The sequence below is a fragment of the Porites lutea genome, chromosome 12 (assembly GCF_958299795.1).
Source record: "Porites lutea chromosome 12, jaPorLute2.1, whole genome shotgun sequence".
In the NCBI taxonomy this organism is placed as follows: Eukaryota; Metazoa; Cnidaria; class Anthozoa; order Scleractinia; family Poritidae; genus Porites; species Porites lutea.
Genome location: NC_133212.1, coordinates 4,689,715 through 4,702,388, shown reverse-complemented (window position 1 = coordinate 4,702,388; position 12,674 = coordinate 4,689,715). Strand labels below are relative to the sequence as shown.

Below are 12,674 nucleotides of genomic sequence, written 5' to 3'. Positions count from 1 at the left end.
TAGTACGGAGGCTCGGCGAATTTGAGCTGTCTTTAATAATAACAGAGTCGAGTCGAGTCGAAATTGCAATTGGACGAAACTCTGTACCATTTCCTGGGAAATCCTGAAATGTTTCGATTTCTAAAGGTTGATTTCCCCGAGGAAATACTTGCCACGCTTTCATAACGTCGACACTTCCTAGTGTCCTCATTTGGCTTTGGCAACGCGGAAACTTCAGCTGAAACTTTTATGACAACATTAGCAAAGGAAGCTTTCATTTTTCTCTAAATCTGTGCGAAATGATGTCGAAACGATAAATCGCCGGACTGAAAATGGCGGATGGATTAGTGGCAATTCATTAATTTACCTCTGTGTTTGGCTCTATCACTTTTGTCTTGGTTGGAATTATTACAAGTTGATTTTCAGATCGTCACGTCTTCAACAGTGAACTGACAGAATGGGCGCCTCTCACAGCTCTGAATCTTGGCAAGTAAATAGAAAAGCGAGAAAACGAGGGCAAACTCAGAGTGGTTTATATCGCATCAAAAAATCACTAAAAACACGGACGAGTGGGTACAAAAGTGAGAGCGACTTCATGGATCAGGAGGCCTCACAAATCAGGCCAGTTTACGTAAATCCTCTATTTCAGCACCAAGAGATGTTCAATAACTCGGATGTATTTTTTGAGGAAATTTTGTCTAAGATTGAGCACGAAGCAGCCAAGCTGACAAGCTTAAAGAGAAACAGCGAAAGTTTGAGAGGTTTTGACACTTTTATGCTCTACTAGTATATTATATTGTTGCAAGTAACTTTATACGACACTGACCTGAACTTATGTGAAGGCCTTAAATTTTGTTGACGACAAGGCTTTGTAACTGAAAATTTGGCAACGCTGCTAGATCGATAAAATGTCTTGATTTCCTGGCGCAAGAGAAATAACTTTAAAAATTGCAAGTATTTGCTTTGTTATGGAGACGAGTTTATGTCACAAAGTGAACGCTGCTTGTCTCAGTGACTCGAATATCGTTGCTGGAAGGAGGAACTCGGCGGAAAGACTGCATGTTTAGAAATGGTATCACAACTGGATCTTATAAATTTAATTGCTTCCTTTGAATGAGTGATGAAAAAGTTGTAACGTTTAAATTCTATGAAGTTCAAGACTCGCATTCAAAAATTATCGTAGTGACAGACGACGTGGGGGGAAGAGTTTGAAAGTGCCACCTGCTTCCACATATTATGCATTTTTATTCTTTTGACATTAGGATTGGCTAATTTGTTTATAAACTTCACGATGTCTATCACATTTAAAAAAAAAAAAAACCAATAACGACAGCTGAACTTTTCCCTCTTTCCCTGTGTTTATCAGTCTCGTTTGATTGTCGAAATTAACTCGTAAAGATTCTCAAATTATGTCCCTTAAGGGTGCTCCCCACTATATAACACATAAGACAGATTTGCTTTGACTGAAGCGACTCTCTCTCCCGGCAGCAGGATATTATATAGTGCACAAAGTTTTTTATTATTAAATTTTTCTAATCATGAATTTCCGAAAAAGTTCTAACGATTAACCATAATAGATGTCATATGGAAGTTCATTCGCAAACCCAGTCGTTTAGCATAATAAACAATTACTTCAGTCTATTGTTTTGAATTTTTACCGTTGGCTATGTTTTATTACCCGATCTCTGAGAGGTTCAACATTTCTCTAACCTTGCGATCACGCGGTCCTTCATCCCTTTTTCTTCTTTATCTCTCTCAAAACTGGAGAGCGCTCCTCAAGAAACCAACTCCAGGAAAATTCGCCTACAATTGCCATTTTCAGCAAATTGGTACATATAAGCGCGACAAAGTTTGAAAAAACGGTAATTCATTTTAAAAGTGAGGCGTTTTCGCTGCCTCGCCGTCTTCGATGCTAAGGGACCGGTAATTATTTTTCGCTTGAGGGTGTCGGGGGCGGAGTGTCTGGGGCTAAACAAGGTGAAATTTAGCCGATCCCTCCTTTGAATGTTACTTCACTGAAGTGATCCCCCGCTAATATCTATTGATAATTTTCGCGATCCCCCCCCCCCCACGTCTTCATTTACCTAGAAAATTTGAGTGGTTCCCCCTCTGAATCCTTTCAAATCCTTCCTTTCAGTGATCCCCCCCCCCCCTTTTAGGTTCTCACTTCCGAGTGGTCCTGCCTATTGTTCTCCTAAAAATCAAGTGATTCCCCCTTAAAATCCTTCCCCCTCGGCGATAAATATTGACCGGCCCCTAAAGCTCCCTTTTTTAGCGCCTTCCACGTAGGCTATTTTTCCCGTTGCCCGTTGCTATTCGTCGAAAAAAGGAAACGCCTTATTGCAGGCTATCATTTCTCTCGGCATGTGTGGGGAAGGAGGGTCCCTAATGGGGTTCTTCAACCCGGCAGGAACCCGGTAATCCGAACCCAAAATTTCGTGCCATCTCCCACGGATACTTTCAATCCTAAATTTCGCCCAAATTTTGCTTGAAAAACACGAATCCCTAGCTTCAATTAAGGGTAATCCCGGGTCCCGAAAAACTTTGAGGGGACCCTCGTGAAGCGATCTATGGGAGAGATATTTAAACCTGAGTTTTTGGATTCCGGCATAGGGTATATATTAATACCTCAAGGGTATATCTCGGCTGTCCGTCCGATAAGGACCCTTACTCAAGTTTTCAAAATGTCCATAACTTCGCCTAAGTATAGCATAAGTTGTATGGAATTACGAGCCAACCCCCCCTCCCCCTCCCCCCTCTGGCAATCCGCCTTTAATTTTCAGAAAGTAGAGAAAGTATGCGTTTTCCTCTTAATAATTTTTCAGCTGACAACAGCAAAGAAGGACAGCAAGCGTATCAGTATGTACACGTAACATAATGTGCTATTCAACAATGACCAGGCAATTATGCTCCTGCCCAGATCAAAAATGACGACAGCCAAATCCTGCTGTTTTCTCGTAGTGAGCTTGGGCAGGAGTCCATCACCCTGTGCTTGAAAAATCTTAATAATCGACGTTCATTATAATTATTTTGTTGTTTTTAAAAATTTCTTGCAGAGTGTTTTCTAACCCCACACCACCCCCACCAGCCCCCCCCCCCCCCACCCTTTCCCCTGATGCCATTGTCCTGTTCCCAATCTTCTCTCCTCGAACGTTTTTCGAAATCGAGTTTCACGTGTTCCAACATGGCTGACTTGTCAGAGATAATGACGGCGAATCCTGCAAAATATCAAGAGGAACTTATCAAACGTCTCGATGCCCTGAAGAGAAAACAAACCTTCTGCGATGTGACTGTTGCAGTAAAGGGCAAAGAATTCAAAGCTCACAAAGTTGTGCTAGCTGCAGCAAGCCCGTATTTCCTTTCACTTTGGGAAAGCAACATGGTAGAAAGCAATGAACAACGAATCGAAATCAAGCTTGAAGAGGCTACTGCTTCTGTCTTCGAAGACGTGCTGCAGTTTATCTACACTGGAAATGTTTCTGTGACCGAAGAAAGTTGCCACAAGTTGATTGCCACGGCTGATTATCTTCTTTTACCGGGGTTAAAAACATTGGCTTGTCGTTTCTTGCAAGACGAGTTGACGGTTCAAAACTGTGTTTTCACCTATTATGTTGCTGAAAAGTATCAGTGTGAACAACTTAAATTGGCATGTTGCGAGGAGATTTGTTCAAATTTCACTGCTGTTATGGAAACAGAAGATTTTCTGAACCTTGACATGAAACAAGTCATGGAATGGGTATCTCGAGATGACATCAAGGTTGGTGCTGAGGAAGAAGTATTTATGGGAATTGTCAAGTGGGTCTCTCATAACAAACCTGAAAGGGAAGCCAGTTTTTTTGAGTTGTTGCGCCAAGTGCGCCTAATTTCCATATCAAAAGTCTTTCTCCACAACACATTAGTGAAGCAGGAGCTTGTAACTACAAGTAATGTCTGCTTAAACTTTGTGTTGGAATCTATTACTGATGAAAACACAACTCTTTCCAAAGCACCAAGAAAATGCCTTATATCACAAGTGGAAGCAATTTTTGTGTGCGGTGGCAGGAAGGCATTGTGTTATCTTCCCGACATAAATGTGTGGTATCAGTTGGCAAACATGTCGTTTGAGCATCAAGACCATGCTGTCATTCAAGAGCGGGATAAGGTTTTCATTTTCAGTAAACAAAATTTTACAGATAGTCTGTCTTATGTAGTAGAGTACTATGTGCCTTCCACAAACCTGTGGTGTTCTTTTCAGTCAGGCTTTGAGTATAATGAGCAATTCTGTAGTGTGTTAGCAGTGAGTGGTTATTCACCATTGTATGCTTTAACCAATAATGACTCTATTCCTGAAAATACAATTTATACATTTGACGTTGATAACAATGAGTGGGAATTACGAGGAGAAGATGAATATAGGAATCGATGGGGGGCCTGTGCTGTGTCACTGGGACATTACCTTTACATAATAGGCGGTAGTTATGATGACACTACCACTAGAACTGGAATAACTAAAGTGGAAAGATTTGATCCAAATGATGACAGTTTCCAAGAAGTTGCACCTATGAATAAAGCAAGACATGCTGCATTTGGAGCAGCCATGAATGACAAGATCTATGTTGCAGGCGGAATTCGAACAAGACAAAGAAGTGGAGTGCTTGACTCCTGTGAGGTTTATGACCCATCAACCAATGAATGGCATCTGATTGCAAGTCTCTGTGAACCACGCTATTCAGCAAGCATGGTCTGCTTCAACGGAGCTCTGTATGTCATTGGTGGTGTGAAGTTTACAGATCGGGAATTGTCAGTTGAAGTATTTGATTCTGAAACAAATGAATGGAGGAAGAAGAGCACCATACCTGTCAGCCAAGTTGAAAGTGAAGAAGAGAGAAACAAACAGATGGATTATAGGGCTTGTGCTGCATCAGTTCATCAAGATGTGTTTTTGAGGCCTATTTTTCCCTGAGGTGAGACAGTTGCATGCTCTGTAAAGATAGTGTGTTTAAGTGCAAAAGCATAAACTTTCATGATCACAAGACTATAAAATGCTTCAAAAAAGGAGCTGTGAGCAATATAGTATTGAAGCAGAGGCACTTTTTTGACCCTGAAAATTTTCTTGAAAAACTATTAATCTTGGAAACACTTCAATACGATATAACAGTGCAGGGCTCAGTGTTTTCCTCTGAGAACATTTTGCTGGAGCCCAATGCTCTGTACATGTGAAATCTAAAGAGCCCAGTATGTGTTTTGTTTTGTTGTGTTTTTCTTTTCTTGGTGAAATTTCGATTTCCTAACCTTCCAAGTGCAAAAGTTAAGCACCAGGGACCACCAAGCACTGCAAGAGCATAACCCTGGTTGGTTTATAGCGAAATTTGTTGTATATATATATATTATATATTTTGGGTTTTTCTGTTCTGTCAATCATCTTAGCGGACCTCCTAGGAAACACATGTTTACTTGCACAAGTTCAAAAGATCCTAGTTTGTGATTGGTGGATTGCAATCCGTTTTGTTTACTTTGTGTTTCAAGGTCCATTGCTTTGTGATCGTCCTGTTTCAGGCAATGATGGACTCGTTAAGTTTGCTTCACAGATTTCTCTGATCTTTCTTATTCTTGTCACTTGCAAAAATCCACTTACTATCACGATTTCCTTTGCTATTCTTGAGCAGTCTAGAGTCATTCTCAGCCAAGCCGGGTAAGCACATTACATTGTGATTTGCATTAACCCTACCTTCACTCGAATGATTGACAGAACAGAAAAACCCAAAATCTCTTCGAAGTTTGCAATATGCGCAACACGGTACAACAAATTTTGCTGTTGTATTTTTTAAACAAAACCCTGCAAGAGGTCAAGTGGGTTCATTGTCATTGAGACTTTATAAACATGAATGCACTTGAATTTTAGCTGATATAACTGAATGGTTCCTTATCTACGGATCAATCTGGGAATGTATTAAACACCAAATGGGAGTAGCAATACTCTTGCACACTATTACTCTCAAGTTGACGTATTTGATATATATCAAAGGTGTTCAATGGAGGGTCACTTTTAGCAGGATTTACACAGTGGGTACATAATGTACCCACCATGAGTCACTGTAGCCTGTTCCAGGCTCTCAGATGTGGGAAAGACTCGAAAGTACTGAATTCAATGGGCCCGACTATCCTGAAGCGTGGAACAGGCTAGAATCACTCTGACTTTTTAGGCCATCAGGCATCATGTAAGTGAGGTGCCACGTTTACTTAGAGCAATAACAACAACAACAACAATTTTATTCAGTATTACCATTTTTTACAGGTGTTACCAATTGAAATAACAATAAACAGCTGTATTTAAGGAAATGAAGATATAATGGAATGGTAGAATTAATTATGTTTCTTTCATCTTTCAAATGCTTGAAAGAGGAAATTAGCAGTTAGCCTGCTGATATGTGAATCAGTATTGTTAAAAAGAAAACAGACTTGATCATGGATATTGTAATTTGTATATAATGTATTTCGGTCATTGATTTTAATAAAAAGAGTCTTTCTTAATTGCGTTATGTGCTCCTGAACTGGCTAAACCTGCAACTAAGGGACCGGTCATTATTTATTGCCTGGGGGTTTGGGAGAGGATTTAAGGCTAAACAAGGTGAAATTTAGCGGATCCCCCCTTTGAATGGTACTTCACTGAAGTGATCCCCTCTAATAATGTTTGATGACTTTCGCGACCCCCCCCCCCTCCCCCCGCATGTCTCCATTTTCCAAGCAAACTTGAGTGGTCCTCCCTCTGAATCCTTCCAAAGTTTTCAGTGATCCCCCCCTTTAGGTTCTTAGTTACGACTGATCCCCCTTTTGTTCTCCCAAAAATCAAGTGATCCCCCCCAAAATCCCCCCCCCCGGCAATAAATAATGACGGGTCCCTAAAGAAGTCCTGTTAGTGTCAAATTCCAACAAGCATCTTTGTACCTTCAACTGGGGTTTTGATGGATGTAAGGGCGGTTCTCTCTGCTCATCATAATCAATTAATTTTTCAATTCTCATTACAATATTACTCATTTTAGGTGCTCATTAGATTGTCATACATTATGCATAGTTTTATTATGTTTTTGTTTTTATATTTTATATAATTTAATTCCAATGATAAATTGTGTCCCCAAATTAGTATGGGGTTTTTCCCAAGCTATACGGCTCCAAGACATTAATAAAGTTTTCAATCATTCCAAGCGCGATGTAAGGGAAATGAAATGTCTGGAAACTGCATCAGCAACAACAACAGTCGCAAATACCGATGGGGATGTGGCTTCTCCAGAAACAAGAGTTTTAAAATTCAGATGTATCAGGGTTGCCACGATCAGGGAAAAGTCAGGGAAAAACAAAAATTTCTCAAGGTCAGGGAAAAGTCAGGGGATTTTCCAAAAAGTCAGAGAAAAGTCAGGGATATTTGTTTTCCGGTATACAGTTCATAAGTTCAAAAATTCGCCTCCCTCCCCCCTCACTTACTTAGGGATGTATGCTGGGGGGGTGGGGCTAAAGCCCCCCCACTTTTTTGGATGGTAAAATAATTTTTTTTTTTACTTTGGTCTACCAGATCCATCACTTACCACACAAACAAGGTTTAGTAATCGATACTGAACACTCACAAACAGAGAACAAACAAACTTTGTCTTAAAGCTGTTGCTAATGAGTTTGTAGCTCCTAATGAGAATCAGAAAGGCAACTTTGGCACCTTCAGAGAATCCGACTTAAAAATGTCCTGGGGACACTCAACCGTTGGGTGTGTTGGGTTTAGCTTCAAAGTCTATTCATTTAAATTTTGGTCGAACGTGGGGTCCTGGTTGTAACTTATTGTTTTAAGTGATAATTACAATTTTTTATTACTATCGGCAGTTTTAGATGCATTTATCGCCATTTCAGAAGACTTAACTTTGAAATTTTCCAGGGGGAGCCGGACCCCCCTAGTTTGTTTAACGTTCGCATTAGCCCCCCAACTTGAGAATGCGCTTCGCGGGCCCTGCCAAATCCTGGGCAAGATCAATGCATTTAAGGCTGAGCAAAGCAAAATCAATAAGCAGAAATTTGACATATTACCATACAAGATACTAGGCATGCTACCAGAAGTAAAACTGGAGGAAATGTTTGGAGCCTAATTCCTTCTGACTACTTCGATCCTTCTTAATATGCACCCCTACTTAGACGCACAAGTACTCACATTCTTAGGCCATTTCCAGGTTGTCCCAAGCCTCTGCTTGAAGGCAACTTGCTCCCCCTACCCTACTCCCTCGCTGTTTTTGCTACTCACTTCTCTTCACAACGTTCCCACATTCTGAACGCCTGAAACAGGCTACAAGGCGAGAATAACTGCGAAGCCATTGACTTAAAAAAACAAGAATCGCCAAAAGGGGATTTTAACTGGGCTGCCAATTTTCCTGGGGGATGGGATGGCTGCACACTTAGGCCACTAGGCTTGTCGCTGACCATTGCGTGACGTATCATCTCATGTGAGGGTTTTAAAAATAGTTACTCATTTAAATATTGTACCCTTTCTGAAGACTTTCGTAACAAGAAAAATGAGTACCATTTTTAAGTCGGGGCTGTATAGTATCTTTTCAAATTCCACCATTGTGAATAAAAATATGAGTGAGCCATTCTTAACAGAAAACAATAATCGTTATTTTCACGCACCCCTCCCCCAACCCCTCTGCTCCCCCAACTATAGCGTGACCAATTTGACCCAACCGGAAATTTTAAATTTATTGTCGTTACGGGTCAAAACGTAGTCTGCTACACAGCCGTTTTTAGTGTCGTCACGCAATGCTCCTCCCGTTGCGTGACGTAAACTTCTTGGACAGGGGTTTACTTATGTCTGAACTTGTGCCGATTGCTTTTGTCGCTGTCACAGTTTCAGACATTTCATCTCTCTTTATGATTCTGTTTCACAACCCCGGTCCAAGGCCATGTCGTCGCTTCTTTTAACTTTACCCCAGCGGGACCTCTTTACAATAGAGATTTCATCAGTGCTAATTAAATTAAAGGTGAAAGTTTTAAACTAGGTATGTGAAAAGGGTACCATATGAGGTTAGCCTGTGCCAGGCTCTCAGATAGTGGGAACGTCAAAACGAGCAACGCCCCCGCGCGTGTTTAGCATTTCTTATTACTGAACGACTTTCCACCACCATCTCAGAGCCTGGAACAGGCTAATAGAAGGTATACAAAAGGAGTACCTTTCCTGTCAAAAATGGCATAAATATTAAGAGAGTGAGGGGTTGGACTTCGCGCTCCAAGCTCCACCCCCACCCGGTGCGATAACATTGTATCACGTGATACCAAACGTGCCAAATTTCCCGTTCCAACTTTCTCTCGACCATATGGACTTCGAAGCTAACCAGAGTTCAAACAACATGGCCGACTTATCACAACCTATGGCGGCAGATCCTGCTAAACATCGTGACGAACTTTTTCAACGTCTAGATACCCTGAGAACAAAAGAAAGCTTCTGTGATGTAACAGTTGCAGTGAAAGGCAAAGAATTCAAAGCTCACAAAGTGGTGTTAGCTGCAGCAAGCCCCTTTTTCCTCTCACTTTGGGAAAGCAACATGCTAGAAAGTAACGAACAACTGATCGAAATCAAGCTTGAAGAGGCGACTGCGTCTGTCATGGAAGAAGTGCTGCAGTATATCTACACTAGAAATGTTACAGTCACCGAAGAAAGCTGCAATGAGTTGGTTGCAACGGCGGATTACCTTCTCCTACCAGGATTAAAATCATTAGCCTGCGAATTCTTGAAAAAGAAACTGGCCATTGATAACTGTGTCTTTACGTATTATTTTGCCGACAGGTATCACTGTGCAGAGCTAAAAGAAATGAGTTGTTGGAAAATTAATTTAAACTTTACTGCTGTGATGAAAACGGGAGATTTTCTGAACCTTGACATGAAGCAAGTCATGGAATGGGTCTCTAGTGATGACGTAAAAGTCAGTTATGAGGAAGAAGTATTCGATGGAATTGTCAAGTGGGTGTCTTACAACAAGAGTGAAAGAGAGAGCTGTTTCCTTAACTTGTTGCGCCAAGTCCGTCTGAATTGTGTATCCCAAGACTTTCTTCAGAGTAAATTGGTGAAGGAAGAACTTGTAACTACAAATAATGCCTGCTTAAACTTTGTATTGAACTCCATCGTTGCCGCACATGAAAGTCATTTCAAACCACCAAGGAAATGCCTTAAGCATTACGTCGAAGGGATTTTTGTGTGTGGTGGTAAAATGGCTTTGTGTTACTGTCCTGATGACAATAAGTGGTATTGGATAAGCAGCATGGCATATGAACATCAAAACCATGCTGTCATTCAGTACAAGGATAAAGTTTACATTTTTAGCAAACAAAATGTACATTCGATTGAGTCACATGTTGTAGAATATTATGTGCCTTTATCAAACTGCTGGGGTTCAATTCAAACAGACTTTGAGGACGAAGACAAATTTTCAAGTGTATCGCCATTGAGTGGTTGTTCATCCTTGTTTGCTTTAACCAACAGTACTGAAATTCCTGAAAACACAATATTCACCTACAATCCTGCTGAGAATAGCTGGGAGATAAAAGGAAGTGCATCTTCTAGAAATCGATGGGGAGCATGTGCGGTGGCAGTGGGAAATCACCTTTATATTATAGGTGGTAGTAATTGTAGTGATACTGTACCAAGTGGAATAACTAAAGTTGAACGATTTGATCCAAGAGAGGAGAAGCTGGAAGAGGTTGCGTCCTTGAATGAGGGAAGACATGACGCATTTGGAGCAGCCATGAATGACAAGATCTATGTGGCAGGTGGAATTCAAAAAAATGACCAGACTCTGACACTACTTAGCACATGTGAGGTATACGACCTGTCAACAAATGAATGGCATCTGATGGCAGACCTCTGTGTACCTCGTCATTCTGCAAGCATGGTGTGCTTTAAAGGAGCTTTGTATGTCTTTGGTGGCTTGAAAAATACTTGCAGTTATCTCCCAACCCGAGAGTTGTCAGTTGAAGTATTTAATTCTGAAACAAATCAGTGGAAGGAGAAGAGCACCATACCTGTTTGCCTTGAAAGTGATGAAGAGACAAATAAACAAATACATTACAAAGCTTGTTTTGCAACTATCCACCATCATGTCTTGTTGGATCGCATTTACCTTTGACAGACAATTATTTATTCTCTTCCTGAGTTGATCTCTAGGCATATTATTTTGCCAACTACATAAGACTCAAAAGTTAGAACCACCATGCACAGCATGAAGTAAATTGTAATTTGTTTACCCACTGAGCCCTTAGAAGTTCATCAAGGCTGTGCTCTAAGGAAAATTGAAGGGAGCCCAGTGCTCTGAAACTGTAAAATCTAGGGTGCCCAGCATATGATTTGTATGAAAAATCTGAGATTTTCTAGTTGCCCAAGGGCAAAAGTTAGGTACCAGGGGCCACTGGGCTCTGCTAGAGCACAGCCCTGGTTCATATAAACTTGTTTAAACATGTCCGTGTGTTCCAGATCCAATTGGAATTTGGACGTGTTGGTTTTCGAGGAGAGGGGAAAACTGGAGCACACAGAGAAAAACCTCTTGGAGCAAACTCAACTCACATGGCATCAATGTCAGGATTCGAACCCTGGTCACATTGGTGGGAGGCAAGTGTTCTCACCATGGCGCCACACTTGCTTTATGAGTAAATAGCACCACCCAAGGGACTGCTTAGTAGCTTTCATTTGATTGGTCCATCACTAGACTATACATGAGAACTACATTTTACTCAGTTATCTGTATTAAAACATATTGACTCTGGAGGGAAAGGTCATGGTCAAGCGAGGTCAAGAACACCCCTCCAAGATTCCATTAATGAATTTATTGTTCAAAAGTTGAATTCGTTAGTTGTTTCTGCAACCGGTATCAAACTCAAATCTGTATACCTGCATAATGAGCAGTGCATTTTTTTGATAACTCCTCTGTATTGGCCCTGATTGAAAAATCTTTGAATGCATAAAATTTCTTTGAAGACATTAACATTAAACACAAGAAAACTGACCTGGTAAAAGTTTATAGATGAATCTGAAATCTACAACTACCAATGAATTCAACTTTTGTATAATAAATTCATTTATGGAATCATGAGGGTCACTAAAGCTGGCTTGACTGCAACAAGAAGCAGATGTAGTTCTGTTGTTATATCTGTTGTTTGTAACTGGAATTTTACTGTGTGCTAGCGGCTACTGCATGAGGTATCACAGAGGAGAGGTTTTTTAAATTCCCTGACTTTTTCCTGACAAATGTACATGTAAAATTTCCCTGACGAAGTGAATTACCAATATTCACGAATTAGTCCTGATAATGGACTCAACTCTCCCCTCACAGCCACTACTCCCCCCTCCGCTTGACAACCGCTACCCATCTATTCATACTGAGCTTTTAGCAAGTCACATGTAATGTAAATGAATTCATAGTTCCTTAATACAATGTGCAAAAAGGATTGATTTTTTAAAAACCCAACATCAGCTTGTTGTTCAAACCTCTTTCAAATTTTCCCTGACTCGAAGTGAAATTCCTTGACCTTGTAGAAATTCCATTTTCCCTGACCATTTTCTGGCCTTGTGGCAACCATGTAATCTGATAGATAGTGTCTCTTTTGTATCAAAAGCACATAATAAAAAAATAAGTAAATATACTTTATTGGCTGGCATAATTGCAGGTGGGCCCAGAAGTTTACACTGTGGCCCAAAA

At 40.6% G+C, this 12,674-nt stretch overlaps 2 protein-coding genes across 2 annotated transcripts; both read left to right on the top strand.

Annotated features, from left to right (window-relative positions):
* The first annotated feature begins 3,158 nt into the window (after nt 1–3,158).
* LOC140922127 (kelch-like protein 12) lies at nt 3,159–6,479 on the top strand. Its single transcript, XM_073372147.1, has one exon. It carries the CDS (start codon nt 3,164–3,166, stop codon nt 4,919–4,921), a length of 1,758 nt encoding a protein of 585 aa, XP_073228248.1. The 5' UTR covers nt 3,159–3,163; the 3' UTR covers nt 4,922–6,479.
* Nucleotides 6,480–9,327: 2,848 nt separating this feature from the next.
* On the top strand, nt 9,328–12,632 carry LOC140922126 (kelch-like protein 7). Its single transcript, XM_073372146.1, has one exon. It carries the CDS (start codon nt 9,336–9,338, stop codon nt 11,106–11,108), a length of 1,773 nt encoding a protein of 590 aa, XP_073228247.1. The 5' UTR covers nt 9,328–9,335; the 3' UTR covers nt 11,109–12,632.
* The last annotated feature ends 42 nt before the right edge of the window (nt 12,633–12,674 follow it).

Excerpts from the sequence above, each read along its gene's own strand:
- LOC140922127 (XM_073372147.1), top strand. The coding sequence starts at position 3,164 with ATGGCTGACTTGTCAGAGATAATGACGGCGAATCCTGCAAAATATCAA.
- LOC140922126 (XM_073372146.1), top strand. The coding sequence starts at position 9,336 with ATGGCCGACTTATCACAACCTATGGCGGCAGATCCTGCTAAACATCGT.